The sequence below is a fragment of the Scyliorhinus canicula genome, chromosome 4, assembly GCF_902713615.1.
Source record: "Scyliorhinus canicula chromosome 4, sScyCan1.1, whole genome shotgun sequence".
NCBI lineage: Eukaryota > Metazoa > Chordata > Chondrichthyes > Carcharhiniformes > Scyliorhinidae > Scyliorhinus > Scyliorhinus canicula.
Window position 1 is genome coordinate 13574637 of NC_052149.1, and position 17170 is coordinate 13591806.

Here is a 17170-nt window from a genome sequence, read left to right on the forward strand (position 1 = left end):
GTCCTGTGTGCAGTTTGGTCTCCATATTTCAGGAAATATATACTTGCATTGGAGGGAGTCAGCAACGGTTCACTTTAGTTTGATTCTGGGGATGAGGGGATTGTCTTATGAGGGAAGGCTGTGGGAAATAGATCTAGACTCCGTGGAGTTTTGATCTCATTGAAATATGCAAAATTCTGGAGGGGCTCGACAGGGCCAACACAGAGATTGTTTGCCCTGGCTCAGGAACCTAAAATACCTGCAATCTCAGGTTATGGTGTTAGGACACCCTGTGCTAGGGAGTGGTCAATTCCAGCCCCTCATAATCCGGAGTCACACCACAATTGAATTAGCCAAAAATTCTTAGAAAAATAGTCTTTGGCCCTCGGCTGCCCAATAACTGCTGTCACAGGGTTCGTAAGTTTAAACACCATGACATTTTAGTTACAACAAAAACTATAATGAAATATGCAGCATATACAACTGGTTAACTATTCTCTAATTCCTATGTCCCACTTTAACTTGCCCCAACCCTCTACATATGTGCATAAGACATGCAAACATGGAGGGGGTGAGCAGATTTTCTGGAGATAACACTAGGTAGAGAGAGAACAGATCCTTTCCTTAAGAGTGTTCAGGATTTGCACTCTGCTTTCCTTAGGCCTCCGGAAATTATCCCACTCGGGCAGGATCCAATCACTGGGCAGAAAACAGCTTTTTTGGCCAATTCGTTGGCCACTAGCCAACCAGCCGAACCGTGTCCCACCCCATCCCCATCGTGCCACAAAGTCTGCGTTTTGCTGTCCAAAGCTAGCAGTGTTCTCTTTTGCAGCTTTTGAATTCCTAATTTCCCCTGCTCCGCTTAAAGGTATATGTCCATTAAGCATCCATGGATCAAAAAACAGCAAAAATAAAGGGGGAGGGGGAATCAACAGGAAGGACCTTGCATACTTGTCTCTCTCTCTCTCTCTCTCTCTCTCTCTCTCCTCTCTCTCTCTCTCTCTCTCTCTCTCTCTCCCCCCCCCCCCCCCCCCCCCCCCCCCCAAAACCACCACCATAAAGGAACGCCAGGGCATGGATGTATTTTTGAGGTATGCAAGACAAATATCCCTAACCCTAATATAAATCCATCCCCATTATACAAGTTCCCTTCTCAGTCTCTACATGGCTGGCTACATCACTTCAGCCTGTGACAAAGCATCCGCAATCGCACTATTCTTTGCAGGAACATGTACAATTTAAATGTTAAACTGTAGTAATAATAAACTCTAAACGGAATACCTTGCATTCCAGGTTTTGAACTTTTCCGTAAAAGCACGCAGATTATCGTCCGTATAAACTAACCTTTGTTTACTGTCAGGTCGGACTTAGCCTTCAAAGTGCTGAAGGGCCAGTAGTGCTGCCCCTACCTTCAGATCACTGGCATCTATGGCCACTTTAAATGGTCTGAAAAGTCCAGAGCGGCCAGCACTTGTTTGCCCACAAACATGGCCTTCAATCTCTACTTGGTGTTCGGTGGACCACAGCATTTTTGCTTGTTTCCGCAACATATCCAACATGAACTGTGTTTCAGTCTCTAACTGAGCTGGGTTTAGTCAAGATTGATGTAGTGTTATTGGTTCAGAGTTTCCTATGTCTACATCGTGACTAGTTAACGGTGCACCGTGGTGTTTCCTTACACTCTGTCTATATTTATTCAATATCTTTGTTAAATCTTATCTCCGTTCTTCTGCTGATAGTTTTGCATCTTATGTTTTAGCACTCCCTCTAATATCTTCCTTGCTTTCACTCATCTTTGAAGTCAGAAACAATACCAGAATGTGGCGACTAGGGGCTTTTTACAGCAACTTCATTGCAGTGTGAATATAAGCCTACTTGTGACAATACAGGCTATTATGTGCTTTCTTTTGTCAGATTTCTGACTGTCCAAATTGGAGAGTTTCTACTGCATTTCTGCCTCATGAAATGCAGCCAATCTTCTCTGATCGTCCAAAGAATGTTTATCCAAATTTCGAGGACTGGCTGGAGCCAAGCTACAAGCAGTATTGTCACTACTGAGGGAAATATTTGGCTCATTTTTAATCAATAAACACTTCAACTCCTCCAGATTTAGATTCTTTCCCTTCCTTGCGTTTAGTGACAAGTAAAGCGGAGGGTTTAATCTTCGCATCATTCTTTGTTTTACAGCTTTTATCTCACGGGAGTCTTCGTAACCACAGCTCTTACTCTATTTAGTAATACGGACATGTACAATTTGTGCTTTCCAGATTTTAACTGTTTACTTTAACAACCCGAGGATAACAGATTGTTGGCTCAGTGAACTATTTTTTTATTAACAGATGTGGTTGCTGAATCACTATGCTTCTTCATCCACCTTCCTCTTAATTTTCAAAAAGAATTGATCACTGATTATTTCATCTCCTTTGCTGTTTTTTTCCTTTACCTTGAAGAGGCACTGTGTGCCTTGAAAAGGATGTGAGTTAATCAGCTGTTGCTTGGGTGTCACTTCACAGCCATTGCTGTCCTCATGCTGAATAGCTGATGCCATGCTATTATATATATTTTCCTAAAAAACAGGCATGCTCAGGGATGCACCTGCAGTGAATGGCAAGGGATTTACTGCAAGAGGCTGTAACAAATTACTTTGAGAAAAGTCTGGTTCACTTTTTTCCGATTTGCTGTCTTTCTTAGCTATGGAAGAATTACTTGCCATCTGTTCAAGGTAAGTTTAGTGACAGGTCTATACAGTAGCAGTGTATCGTCTTTTCATCTTCAGAATCCAAATCTGATTCAGAACTCTTGTCTGCATCTTCTTCACTATTATTATGATTTGATTCAAGCTCCCCTATCTTAGGATCACCTTCAGTCTTGGAGTTCTCAGAGTCTGGCTCTCTATAGATTTTATCTTTGACAAACATCTGTAAGGGATCATTCTCATAGAGATAATTTAACAGCAAAATCAGATTTGCTGCCATGATGGTTTAATGTGATTCATGACTTTCAATATTTCTTTGAGTCATTTAATGCCCAATGACTTTTCTTAATTCCCACCTGTACTGTCATTGGTGACTCGTGCGTTATCTGTCATACTTCCCTTGGGCTCTAATTATTGGTGAAACTACAACCTTCACTCTTGACAAATCATTCCCCAAAGGTAAGTCTATTCCGTCCACAGGTAGCTCCTTAACCACCCTGACAACTATTGGACCTGACATTAAATCACACTCCATACAATGGAACCGGGATATAATCTCCATTCACTGTTACTATAGCTTTCATAGAGCACTCTGGAGGGAAAACCAAATCCTGGTCCAGTAAGAAAGTTTGAGTAGCTCCTATATGCTTTAAAATAGTTACGGATTTGGCTAAATCGGTTGAGGAAAATAGGGTGATCTTCCCCTTTGACAAAAAACCCTGCATATCTCTCATCTACCTCATTCATTATACCCCCTGCAGCAGTGTTTACCTCAGGTCAGCTGAGTCCAGTTCAACCTCGTCTGCCTATAGTATTCTCCACTTTCTTTCCTTTTTCAGAATCGTCCTTATGAACGCCAGCAAGTCCCATGGACTTTCCTTGCAACTTCCAACATACTGATCGAATGTGTCCCACCTTATTAAAGTGGTAACACTCGGCTTATGAGTTGTGTCTCCACCCTCTGTACCTTCCTGGTCTGAGGAAGAAATCTTGGAGCATTCTCAGCTATCCATTCCTTACCTAGGCCACCTGCCTTCCTTCCACTCTCCCATTTCCTGTCCTTTTCAAAATGATGGACGTGATGGAACAAAGGTTTAAATTTATTCATCAGCTCATAGTAGTCAGCCATTATTGCCGCTTGGATAACTGTCGTCACCCGTTGATCTCCAACATGGGTTCTTACAATGTGAGATGGGTACGAGCCTTGTAGGTAATTTACACGTCCCAATGCTCGTACCCATCTCACATTGTTTTGCTAACCCTTTTGAATTCAGCATACACCTTTCCAGGTGTCTCCTTAAATTCCGAAACATTTGCCTGTCTGCTTCCAGAACCAGTTCATACGCATCCAGAATAGTCTCTTTTATCGCATCATAATTCTGAGGCACCCCCTCTGGCAAGAAAGCATAAACGTCCTGTGCCAGCCCTGTCAATTTACTTGGCATAGATAATGTCCACGTTTCTTTTGGGTTGCTATTTTCTGAAAAGCACTAAAATAGCTTTCTACCTCCTTCAAATTTTAGGTATAAATTTAAACATATCGCCACTGGGTTCCGTTGTAGGATTAAACTCCCCTCTAGCTCCTGCTAGATCCCTTTTAATTTCCAGTGCTTTAAACTGGAACTTTCTCTCTTTTGCTTCTTTCCCCAAAGTTAGGATTCAGTTTATAGCTTTCTGAATTAAGTATTATGAAAATAAGCTCATTTTCTTTTTCATGATGAAATGTTACTGTATTAATGAGGAATTCATTTCTGCATGGAAAATATGGAGTTTCCCAGCCTGTTGGCTTGGAAATTGCATTGGTGGGATTTTTTTTTAACATTTTAAAATATGTCTAGTTTAGCTGTCGTTGAGAATGATGATGCTTTGCTTCCATGTGGGCTGTCGATCCCTTCCCTTCACAGGAACCTCCCTATTTGTATGCTTTATTATATTTCACAATGTATGTTTGTGTATTTAGGCTCCTACTGGTCCTCCTGGACCACCTGGTCCCCATGGTCCTCATGGACCCCACTTGCCTCCTGGCCCTCATGGGCCACCTGGTCCTCCAGGCCCTGGAACTCCAATGGGACCTTATAATCCAGGGCCCTATAATCCAGGGCCGCCTGGCCCTCCTCAGCAGTAAGTAATCTGATTTAAATAGAACAATTGTTTTAAACTTGACTACAGAGTAAGGTATGTTGTCATTACTTAATCTCTCAACTTCTGCAGTGGTCCACCAGCACCGTATGCTCCACAAGGATGGGGGAATGCCTACCAGCCCTGGCAGCAACAGGGCCAACCAGATCCAAGTAAGACGCAACTTCTTTAACATTTTGCATCAGAACTTTTCAAATCAATCCACCAAGCTCCTTGATGGCTCACTTGCAGTATGTAATTGGGGCCATGCAAACCCACAGGGCCCAGGTTTGATTCCTGGTGTGTGCTGAGTTGGCAGATCTCAGCCAGGGTGGGTGGGGTGGTATCATTTAGGGTTCCCACCCCTGTTTGCTATCCAGTGACCCCTGCTCTAGAAGCATTGTGTGCCAGCATCAGTTGAGGTCAGGATCGGCTTTGACTGGGATGTTCTGTCCAGTTAAATAGCTGAACAACTTTTGCACTGTTGCGGCTGACACGCAGACGAACCACTGGGGTGGGATACTGGAGAGTAGCCTGCACTTGTGGAATCATGCATGAGCAGGAGTTGATGTCTTCAGGGAAGGAAGCGGGAAAGAAAAGTGATCCACTGAATCTTGCTATAATACTGTAATGTATTAAATAACTTTGAACATTTTTATCTACAGTGTTTGAATACCAGCAGTAATAAAATATTTTTAATCTATTGTAGATAAAGCTGGAGATGCAAATACAGCTGCATGGGCAGCATATTACGCTCAGTATTATCAGCAACAAGCACAGCAGCCACCTGCAGCTTCAAGCACTGGTCAGGGCAATACCCCAAATTCTGCACAGGGTAAATCATCGGGTATTTTTATTAGATCTTCTGGCTACACTGACAGAAATTTAATTGCTGCAGTTTTAAAAATCTTTGAGAACTAAGCTTGCATCTTACCCCAAAGGGAATTTCATAAGCTCTGACTTCTTTTGGAAACCAGTATTAGCTGTTATTTTACTCTTGTTTCTTAAATCAGTGGCATTATGTGCCTCAATCACTTTACACAGAGGGTTAGAAAAGCTCTTCTCGATTAGTCTAGCAGTTTTTGGGTTTTCCTTATGTTACAAAATTGCCTTCTCCTTCTATTCCCTCCATGGGAAATGACAGCCTTTGTGTTAATATGATATTCACGGTGTTGTACTTTTATCAGCAGGTGACCCTAACCAGCCCAACCCGGCCCAGGCTCCTCAGACCGATTATACGAAAGCCTGGGAAGAATATTACAAGAAATTAGGTAAATACTTGAACCTGCCTTGTCAAAATTTAGATTGAATTGAGATGCATAAAAGATGAGCAGAAAAGCCGCAAGTGTAAAAACTCCTCAATAAAACGCAACCCTACTCATTACCATTGAATTCAGTGTTCTTTAAAATATTGATTTTGCTCAGTGATAGATTGCAAAGCTGACTAAATTGCAGAGGACACCCATGTTTCTTCCTGTGTAGATTTAGTACAATTCAAAAGCGGCATTGGCCTATAAATAGCATGTTTGCCTTGTACACAAATATTGTGAGTATTTATGTTCAAATACATTGATTACTTGTTCCAATATAATACCTAACTATTAGCAATTGCAAATTGAAAGCCATTTTTTAACCGCCCGAATTTAAATGGTTGCACTTATTGTTTATCTTTAGCTATTCCAAAGAATAAATGGGATTTTAAATAGGTCGAGTTTTTTAAGGAACGTATTGGGTGATGAAGCCAAGAGTTTCCGACCCAGATGGACCCAAATGAATGAATTATTCTGCATTTTAGTTGGAATCGGTTACTTTAAAGACCCAAACTGTACATTTTTCCTGCATGTCTTCACTTAATTAGATTTTTTTCATTAAAAGTGTTACCCGTGTTTTGTTTAGGTCAACAGGGACAACCACAAGGAGCCCAACAGGACTACACCAAAGCTTGGGAAGAATATTACAAGAAACAAAGTATGTATGTCTCTGGAAAGCATGATTCGATTAATTTTGAATCATCTGAATTTCGTCAGTGACTTGGTCCTACTTGTTATTTCAGGTCAGGCAGCTCAAGCTTCTGGCACAGCAGCTCAGCCAGGCGGGCAACCCGACTACAGTGCAGCGTGGGCTGAGTACTACAGGCAGCAAGCGGCTTACTACAGTCAGACAAACTCACAGGGAATTCCCCAGCATCCGCCGGCACAGCAACCCCCACAGGTAAATTCCAATAAACAAAGGGTACTTAGGCTCATGGTTGAGTGATTTTGATTTGGCATGCAAAAAACTTCAAGTGTTCCGTCCTGGTAACCTTCTGCAAGGTACATCGATAAATTGTTCGGGATGGTGAAATTAAGATTGTATGATGTCCTGAACATGCTATATTAACACCCTCATACTCTTGAAAGTTATCTACACATTGAATTGAGCGAAACCCATTTAAAAAGCATTTAATGGCATATTTATTGAATGGTTGTTCTTACTTGAAGCCCCCCCTCCTCCACAAACAGGCAATGCGAAAAGTGAGAGCAGCTGTTCAGAACTATGTTTAACCTTTCCTTTCACAGATAGAGGATCCTGTCCACATTCGATGCCTTTGAAATGTTTCATGTTGGTAACCACTTGTATATTTCTATGTATTTCTTCTGTGCAGGCCCAGTAATGTGAAGTGGAGATATTTGCGTCATTTGGGGAAAAGCCTTTGTAAAATTTATGGATACAGACGCCTTGATGAAGATCTTAATTTTTGTTTTTGGTTTAAGAGAAATAGTGTTTGTTGCTATTGTCATACTTAAGAGGTAGCAAACTTGATAACCATTATTTTGTGTAGAATTGCAAATTTGGTTTGCTTTTAGTGAAACACAATAGTTTGAACATTCCAGCATATGTATTTTCAATTTCTATTCAGTCACTATAGTGACATGTGCTTCTGTTGTAAAATGTATTAATTTCATTGTATACTGTTCACTTTTAAAAAGACTTGTTTTGTGCTTGACAATAAATACTATGAAAACCCTTGTTTGTGGGTAAGTTGGATCTATGGGTAAATACACAGTACTATGTGTTGTACCTAGTGAATTGAAACCTGGTATGACAACACATTCTTTACGCTATGAAATTTTCTGTTGGGTCAAACTGAGACTTTAAATGTGCATAATTTCAATTCCGATCCAAATAGCTGCTGTAGTCCAGGTTCCTGAAGCCATCGTGAATCCAATGTAGCTCATCAGGAATGATACATAATGCAAAGTTGCAAGCAGAATATCTTTTGCATAATCTTTCCATAGCAAAACATTTGAACATGAAATGCTATTTAATCTTGTAGCTGGCACCCTTAGCTTTTGTTTGCAATTTTCTTCTAATTGTCTGTGACAAACGTATTGGGAGGCATTTTATTTGTTTTTATGGTCTGCAGTTCTCACCATGCAAAGTAGTGCCCCATAACATTTTTTTCTGACAGGAGTTTAGGAAAGCTGATGGTAAGGTATCAGTCAAAGTATCATTAATGATTAAGTAGTTCCTCAAATTGACAATGAAATTGTTTTTCTAATGCATTATTGACCTGCTTTAGATGCATTAATTTCACATTTAGTTGGAATTTGCCATTTTAAAACCTCAAAAGATTATCTGAATTGCTTCTGCATATTTTTCCCTCTATTTGAAAATGATTGTTTCTGTGCAAATTAGATTTTCCCCCCCATGTTAGCACTTGAATATTCTGATAGTTGCTCAGTTTAATTATGCAAAAGACGAATGCAATTGCAGTCTTTGTTTGCCACTGTATTTACTGAAGTACAGGTGTGTTCCTGCCAATGTAGAACTAGCTCTGTAAGGGTGACCTGGCGTATGCTGTGCACCATCCTTGATTCTGTTCCTTCAGGGAGCTTTGCACTGTAAGTACACTAAACCTTGTGACTGAAATAGAGATGACTTACTGTGCAGTAACACTTGAAATTGATTTTGCCCATGTCCTCTATTTTCTTTCTCAATATATACATTGAAATTTGATTAACAATGCAGAAATTAACATGTCCTGATCACATACTTGGAATGTAATGCTTGTAGAAATTAAACTAATGATTGCTAGTTTTGCTGATTTTAATTTTTTTTATTGTGGGTAAGTATTTCCTAAATTGTAGTAAATAATGTTTTGAGGAATGCAGAATGGAAAGGTCTTTTAGGTGATATTGTGATAGTTTTTGTTTTAGATCTACTTAAACCGTTTGGAATTTTGTTAGGTTGAAGGTAGGTAGGCCAGGATTGTGTTGTATTTCAACTGCCTTGATGTTCAACGTAATAAATGAACATGAATATCTGCTGTTTATGTTGATGCTTAGAATGGTGGAAATTATTTCAGGTTTTTAAATGAGCGCATTGTGTCTCAGTAGCAAAGTTGACTTTTTGCTGTGAATTGTATTAGAAATGGCTAACTAAAGTTGTAAACTCTGTAAATGTTTTGGGCGCTGCGTTTATTTTGCTGGGCGTGAGAATGAAATGATTCAGTTTTTGTCATGAATATAACATTTCCTGAGCAGACATCTAAAATTTCTTAAGAGAAACAACTTTTGTAATAAACGTCTACATGCTGTTTTGAATGCTTTTTGATTGATTCAAGTGGGGGGGGGGGGGGGGGGGGGTTGGTGTGATATTTGAAAGAGTGAATTACTGCTCTGTCCGCATGATGTGAATTTAGATAGTGTCCATTACTGTAACTTAGTTTCACAGCTGGCACACGTTCACAGAATTGAATTTTGCAGGCATTAATGAAAGCCTTCTGTCTTTGGAAAGCTACAAAAAAAGTGCTCAGTAGTCCAGGTGTTTCGGACTGCTTGTTTTTAGATGTGGAGAACCGAATGAGTACTATGACCGAGAACCACAAGACATCTGCAGGTTAATTCTCAATGTTAGTCTTGTTCATGTATGAAAATCTTTGCTGAAGTCTAATGTTAAGAATCTAGACTGAAGTTTTTGAATCCTATTTGTACCAAAAATGGAGGAAGAGAATTGTGAACTTCTTTAGAGTAAATGATGTAAGTTTTGATGTAGTTAGTCCATATATCTGCAATTGCACATTATTTTCAAAAGTAGACTTTGTGATTCAATGTTGTCAATTGGGGATATTTAAAAGACTGATTATCTCCATACTTCATTTGCAACCACATGCGCCACTGTCTTTGTTTAGGCAAGTATAGCTATTAAAACAGAGAAACATTTGAAACTCCCCCCCCCCACCCATATCTCATTCAAATTTACACCTCACCCTTTTTCACTCACTAATGAAGACTATTCACAGTTGCAACAATGGGAAACGGTACAACAATCATTTTCCCGTTTTCATTGCTGTCCTTGTCCATTTCAGGTCCTTTTGTCACATAGTCAAACTGAAAATCTCAGCTCAACTTAATTTTAGAAGTGTGCCCAACAATAAACTTTTACAATGGGCAGATTACGTTGTCTTGCTGTGGATTTCATTGAACACCCCAAGAAGCTTTTAACATTTAACAACAAGGATTCGTAAGCTGATGTCTTGTGTACATGAAGAGTTTAACGTTGACAAAAACTCATGGTGAGTAATCACACCTGACCAAAAAAAGTATGACCACTGAATGATGTAACCTATATATCTTAAAGACAAATCTGAATCCTAATAAAAGGCATGTATTCATAGAAAACTGTCCTCAAGACCTACCCTATAATTAAATGCTCCAGTGGTCTTGATGTGTTTGTCAACTCAAACCGCTTTGATCAGCCTTGCTATTCTTGAGGCTATGAAGGAGATTGAGTTTTCCTTTCTGTTTTGTCTCTCTTGACTAGGGAGATTAATGCTAAGCTGAAGTTCCCAGGATGCTGGTTGCTCTCTGATGTTCCCAAGAAATCATTGCTCAGTAATGATCTTGGGTACTTGTCGTCTGCATGTTGGTCCACAGTTAGCGTGAGGGTCATTGCAGCCAAGCCCGATAATGTTCCCATGCATGTTTCCAGCAACAGGCACTCGGTTGCAGTTAGGAGCAGGGAACATTCCTCCTTGTAATTTTCAGACAACCACAATTCCCCCCTTCTCACCCCAACCACCACCAAGTCCGCCCTTTGAAAAGGGTGATCCAGAACATAACCCAACCGCCAACCTATCAATAAACTATTAAAGGTGGCTCTTTGGCTCGGTCATGAACCCATGTGGGTTCATGTCCTTTAGGTCATGAACCCACTGAAGCATTAAAGCTGGTAAGAAAATGGGACAAATATCCAAATTTATCTCTTGTGAGGGCAGGTTCATGAGTGGCCCGTAACTATTTTAATATATTTTGTACAATTCTCTGATTTTAATGCTAGGAAGTACTGTTTGCAATTGGAACCAGTTGAGTTGTAACTTAGGATACCTTTTGTTCATATCTTTCTAATGTTGAATGGATTTTTAAAACGTGGTGCATGTTAAAATAGCATAATTGAAGTAAATTGCAGTTGATTCTTTGAGGGAGAATTTTATTGAAATTATGTTTAATATGTGACTTTTTCCATAGTTTCTGTACAGTTTGCCTCAAAGTGTTTGTAGGTCTTGGAAGAGGAGACTTTTCTAGGTGTCTGTGCATTAACTTTAAATCCAAATGCCTCTTAATATTATGGGTGACATATGTCTTACTCGGGGTAATTGAACTCTGAAGTTGTATTCTTGTCTCACTGCGGGCTGGTTTGCTTACTAATTTTGCAACAGACCCGACCATGAAATAAAGGATTTCAAATCCTGGAATAAAAATGGGAAGACCATGGAAATAAAGTTGAACACACTTTATTGAGTGGTTTAAATATTTGGATATGCTGTTTTGATTTTCCATACTACAATTTTAAACTGATAAACTATTAAACTATTCAACCTAAGGATGGCCACCCACGATTATTGGTGTGGATACCTTGGTCTGCGGTGAGATGGAGGATTCTGTCACCACAGTGCACTTCCTGGTCTCCATCCTTAAGGATCCCAATTACAGATTGGTTTGTTGGTTGCATTTCCTTCAGTGAAAACTATCTAAGCATCATAGAAACTTACAGCACCTGAGTCATTCATCGTATTGTTACCTTGGACAAAGTCATTAATTTGAGTTGAATTTAATTTGTTCCTCCAGAAATTGATATTTTGTGTGCTAATTATACCCCAAATGCTTTATGCCTGAAGTGTCAAAATGCTGTATGAACACAGTTGCTGTGATTCTATACTGAGGAATCTTTGACTGGTGGGTTCATTGGGATTAAATTCAAATTTGTACTACAGTTTAAACCTAAATCTATGTTTCAGCCAAACATTGGAGTTTATAATTCACCTGTGAAAACTAGATTGACCCTATTTTTAAAAAAAATTTAGAGTACCCAATTATTTTTATTTTCCAATTAAGCAGCAATTTAGCAAGGCCAATCCACCTAACCTGCACATCTTTGGGTTGTGGGGGCGAAACCCACGCAGACATGGGGAGAATGTGCAAACTGCACACGGACAGTGACCCAGAGCCGGGATTCGAACCCGGGTCCTCGGCACCGCAGTCCCAGTGCTATCCACTGTGCCACGTGCCGCCCCAGATTGACCCTATTTTAAGGTTAATTATTGATTTACGTTGTTTGTTTCTCTGTGTGTGCATAACAGAACAATACTTGCATAAATGTACCTGTATTCCTGCAGTTATTGCTTTAAGACATTGTTCTCAAGCAGGCTTAAGATAAAACTGCATGTTTAGTCACGTTCTGATGTCTGAAAATGGTATCATGGTGCGGTACAGGAGTTTGGATATAGTAATGCATAAACGATTGCTGTCACTAACTTAACACAGCCAAACAATTGGGAATTTGGGAGTGCTTGAGGTGGCCTCAACCCATTATGTGGGTCCCAAGAGACACCCAAAATAAATGGATAGGTTAAACTTATTACTTCTCCTTCATTAAGCCAATGTAAAGCAAAGTCCCCTGTAATGACAGTTGAGTTAAATATTGGTCTGTGTAAATCATTCAGTATACTTGTGCAAATGGTATGATGCAGCATTTAGTAGTTCTGTACAGACGGTTTATTTCATCATAAACTGTAGCTTTTTCATGCCAAGTTAACACATTTGGTTTTCAACCCAGGACAACTTGTGCTGAATAGACATGGATACTTAGTTGAGTGAATGATCTTTACATTGAGCTCCAGGCCAAGATGCAGTGATGTGAATATTCTGCAACTATATTTTTGAAACTTTGAATTTTAATTATACTTACTTGGATAGCAAAACAATTATAATAATCTCAATTACCTGGACATCCACCCTTCACTTGTTAGGAATGGGTGTGCTAGTGTTAGGAACGGGTGTGCTAGTGTTGGTGAGTGCTACATGGATAGGAAATATGGGATTGTTTACAAATTCATTCGCCATCTGTGCAAGTTTATTTTTATGATCCCGCATATTCCTTTTTCCCCTCTCAAAATCACTGACTTGTCGGATTCTTTAGGTACCAGTTACCTCCTCTAAGTAGCCACTCTTCACGTCAGCATTGATGGTAAGGCAAGTTATTCGAACTGTGGAACACATTGTAGCTGGGCTCAGGCCTAGTGTAACACTTTGCAAACACCTGGACAACTCTCACTGTGATGATGGCTGTTTTCTTGATCTGTTCCTCTTTTTACATAACTGATTGTGATACTAATTGCAGTGCAATCTACGACTTATCCCCATTTGAGATCAGCTAATGTAAATTGGACCGACTGGCAATTTACTTGTCTGTGTGGCTAATAGCCAAGTGTTGTGGATTTGCCAACTCAAAGCTGAAGTTCCATTGTACCGTAACCACTTAAATTAACTTGCCTATTGTAAATATCCTCAATTCAAAGACTGAAAGTATATGTTGAATTTCCTCCTCTTTCCCCCCCCCCCCCCCCCCCAAAATAACCATTGACGCTCCAAACGGTCACCGTTCCTGATGAATGATTTGATCCTTCAATCAAATCTCATCTTATAGTTTTGCTACTTGTGAAATAAAATCACTTTTGCATTTCAGTTATTTTAGCCTTTCGGGGTGGAATTGCCAAGTACCATGTTTCTCTTGCCTTTATTACACATTTGCCAAATCTAAGTTTTTTGTATTCGTTGAAGTAAATGTGCATTGGGCAGAGATATAAGTAATGCCTAACTCCTGGGCTATAACAACTTTCATTTGCATGGATGCTTCAGAGCGAAACAGGTATTGGGAAACGTTTTGGAAATTAATCTTCTAAAGTTAGGGAGTAACAATAGGATTAGGTGTTAAAGGTGGCTGCCAATTGCAGAACTAAGCACGCAACTATACAGACTTGTTTTACTTTGCTTTGACTATAACACTTAATAAAATGCACAGATGCATTGGACTCTGGTATAATATGGGAAATGTTCTATTGTGATATTGCTTCACAGTAGTTCTATATTTGCTGTCCCTCTTTCCACCACCACCCCACCGACTCCTTCAAAACATCCCTTTCAATCATGGCAGACTTTTCAAGTCCATGTTATTAGAAACGCTAATCTGGGAAGTTTGATTACTTGATTACCTGTGCATTTAGCTTTCGTAGAACACGTTGCTTTCTGTCATTTGATGTTGGGCACTTTATTCTGTAGTGCCTTATTTAAGCATATTCATCTACTTCATGATTTGGCTGATAAAAGTGTGAATTTGTATCTCTGTAGATCTTCTTGGCTTAATCATGCGGGGAGATGATTTTGATGTTCTAGGATTTGTGTTAATCTAATGCAGATAATGTTTTCCTTGATCTTAAATGAAGTACACTGTTCATGAGACCTGATTCTGCATCATTACTGCCCTGATTGGTTCAGTGAATGATGAGTGATGTGCTTATGGAAAAGAAGCCTGTTCCTGAGATCACAGCTAATTGAGAGGCTTCCAACTTGTGTCATGCATTGCAATTGGAATTGAGTGGTGGGAGAGGCAACAAATTAAAATAATGCCATAGTTTCACGTGCCCCAAAGGAAAGTCACCCTCGTTTGTAATTCTGTCTTGGGTTGATCAAGGTGCAATGTTCTAACTGTTAATGAATTTCCCAATTGCTGGTGGAGTTTTCCCAATTGCTGGTGGAGTTTATCATTTAAAGTCATGATGTAGCTGTAAACAGCTATGTTCAGCTAAATAATTTGGATTTTATTCATACACAAGCGCCACTCCACTCTTCTCCCAGTGGCCTGATGAATACCAAAATTCAAATGATTGTAAAACAATGTGATAAAATGAGTTATGAATGATCAGGGATATTTCTCTTGATTGCTGTTCTGTAGGGTGGTGGTCACATTTCGTACCGTGTAGGATTATTTTTCTGTTCGTTTTTAAATTTAGGCTTTTATTCTTTGTCAGATTATAGACCTAAGCACTTCTGACAGTGTGACCTTGCAGACAAAATCCAGGCCAAATTGAATTAGTCATGACAAAACTTCACCGGGATTACACGTGCCTGTTCAAAAGTTTGGATGATCCAGACTCCTTAACATTGGTCAGCAGCAGTCCCGGATCCCAAGGTGAGGATGACCATCACCTCCCACAGTCTAATTCTATATCAGAATTGTTTCATATATGTTGGCGGCTCTGGATATCTGCCTTAGACTGCCACTAAGTCAAAAATGATTTTGTAGTGCATGTGGAATTACTTCTCTGACAGCTATCATTTTCTGCATTTACACAGGTGGCTGTGCCTCAGTTAAGTCACTTAAAAGATTTAATGCCTACAAGACCAAATCACTTTTCGAACTCTACTTTTTAATTACATGATTGCTAGAATATTCTGAAATCATGAACGTTTATGTTTCTTAAGTTGTGATGTTTGGACAGATTTCACCTTTTTGGGGTTGTTGGGTTTATTTGCAATATACAGTTACGTTAGGGTGGCCAACATGAACGAAATGTCCTATAAAAATTAATTCCCAAGTTTCGAGCGTTACTGCTCTTAATCCGCCCGGGGTAGCCGAGTTGTGTACTATGTGCTATCTTTGCCTCTCCCCCTTCTTTAACAGCTTCCAGCTGCGCTTTGTATTTACCTTGTAATAGGTTTGCACGCTTTCAGTGATGGATAATTGATACATTTTCTCCTCTCCCCCCCCCTTTCATTTTTCCCCTCCCAAGAGGTCACAAAGTATCGCTGAGGTAGTAGTTTAATCTATGGTTTAATTTGGGAGCCTATGTTACACTGTCCGGAACCCAGTCGGTAATGCCGCTTGTTTTGAAATCCGTTTGGTCAGTCAATTGATGAGAATGCTCTGCTATCATGTGTGTGTGATTTTATATATATCTATATATATATGTGTGTATAAAAAATGTAAGTTTCCTAATTGAATTATTTTATCTGTTTGCACTTTCAAGTTTTGGAGAGTGGTAGGGATTTTCTAAGTTTACTGCACAATGAAGCATGCTTATTTTAATGTCAGTGGGCTGAATAGATGCACTGTCAGCATTGATTTGTCCAGAAAGGTTTGGTTGAAAGATCAGAAAAGAAATATCCTACATTCTGTTTTCTTTGCAGTGCACTTCTCCAGTCCATCATACTTTAAAATAAACATCTATTGGGGAGGGGGGCAAGAGGAATGTTCAGTGTAGCTTGTAACTCCTGCATCTTGTGTAGCAAAGGATAATCTGCATCAATTTACTTCTTTAATATAGTAATGAATGAAGCATACAGGAAAATGCTGTTTGAAAGTGCAGACCGTTTGAAGGTTATATTAAGCTTTTTGCAGACAGTAACTGAAGCATGCCGTATTTATTTTGGGTAATTAGATTGCAAGAACATTTTTGAAGAGACGTTGCAGAATATAATTATCTGTATTCAGAATCTATTTTTGTTTAATGAGGGAAAAAATCCTCAACTTTTAAGCGAAAATTCCAGAAACCAAGTCTTTTTCAGCTTAAATTGCTACTATCCACCAAAATATTAGTAACTGACTTTATAACGAAGTGTTTCAAAATGGACGCTGTTGGTATAGTTTTCTTGTACCATGTGAAGTCGCAGCTCATCGCAAATGAAGTGCAATTTTTATACTTCACAGTGCCACCCAGACCTTGAACCTTAAGTTCTGCTGCAGTACACTAAAGGTAAGCAAGAATGAAGGTGTATTCTTTCAGGGTTTAAAAAGATCTCAATGAGTCATTGGCCCTCTTTATGTATGCATTATTTTAATGAAACCCAACATTACCCATTACCATACAAGTATGGAATTAAATGTCAGCCTGATCGGCTAAATGCTCCATACTTTTTCCAGATGATCAAATCAAATGAGTAGAACAAAAGCTGTAAATCTGAATTTTGTTTAAATGGCAGAGGGTCGGGGTCAGCCAGCACCTGAAAGAAAGGCGGATTGAAGCTTCAGGCAGACACCTGAAGGGTTAACCTGTTTTAT

The 17170-nt window shown here is 39.5% G+C and overlaps 1 protein-coding gene across 4 annotated transcripts in view; it reads left to right on the forward strand.

Annotated features, from left to right (window-relative positions):
- The window catches only part of fubp1 (far upstream element (FUSE) binding protein 1), a 37820-nt gene extending 28450 nt beyond the window's left edge, over nucleotides 1-9370 (forward strand). For 2 of the 4 annotated variants that reach the window (XM_038793736.1, XM_038793738.1), the window contains exons 15-21: nucleotides 4635-4795; nucleotides 4886-4965; nucleotides 5502-5627; nucleotides 5980-6063; nucleotides 6689-6760; nucleotides 6846-7003; nucleotides 7437-9370. In XM_038793736.1, the coding sequence (XP_038649664.1) occupies nucleotides 4635-4795; nucleotides 4886-4965; nucleotides 5502-5627; nucleotides 5980-6063; nucleotides 6689-6760; nucleotides 6846-7003; nucleotides 7437-7445 (690 nt within the window). In that variant the 3' untranslated portion in view covers nucleotides 7446-9370. The remainder of the gene's footprint in view (nucleotides 1-4634; nucleotides 4796-4885; nucleotides 4966-5501; nucleotides 5628-5979; nucleotides 6064-6688; nucleotides 6761-6845; nucleotides 7004-7436) is intronic. The other 2 variants (XM_038793737.1, XM_038793739.1) reach the window with 1 other exon arrangement.
- The last annotated feature ends 7800 nt before the right edge of the window (nucleotides 9371-17170 follow it).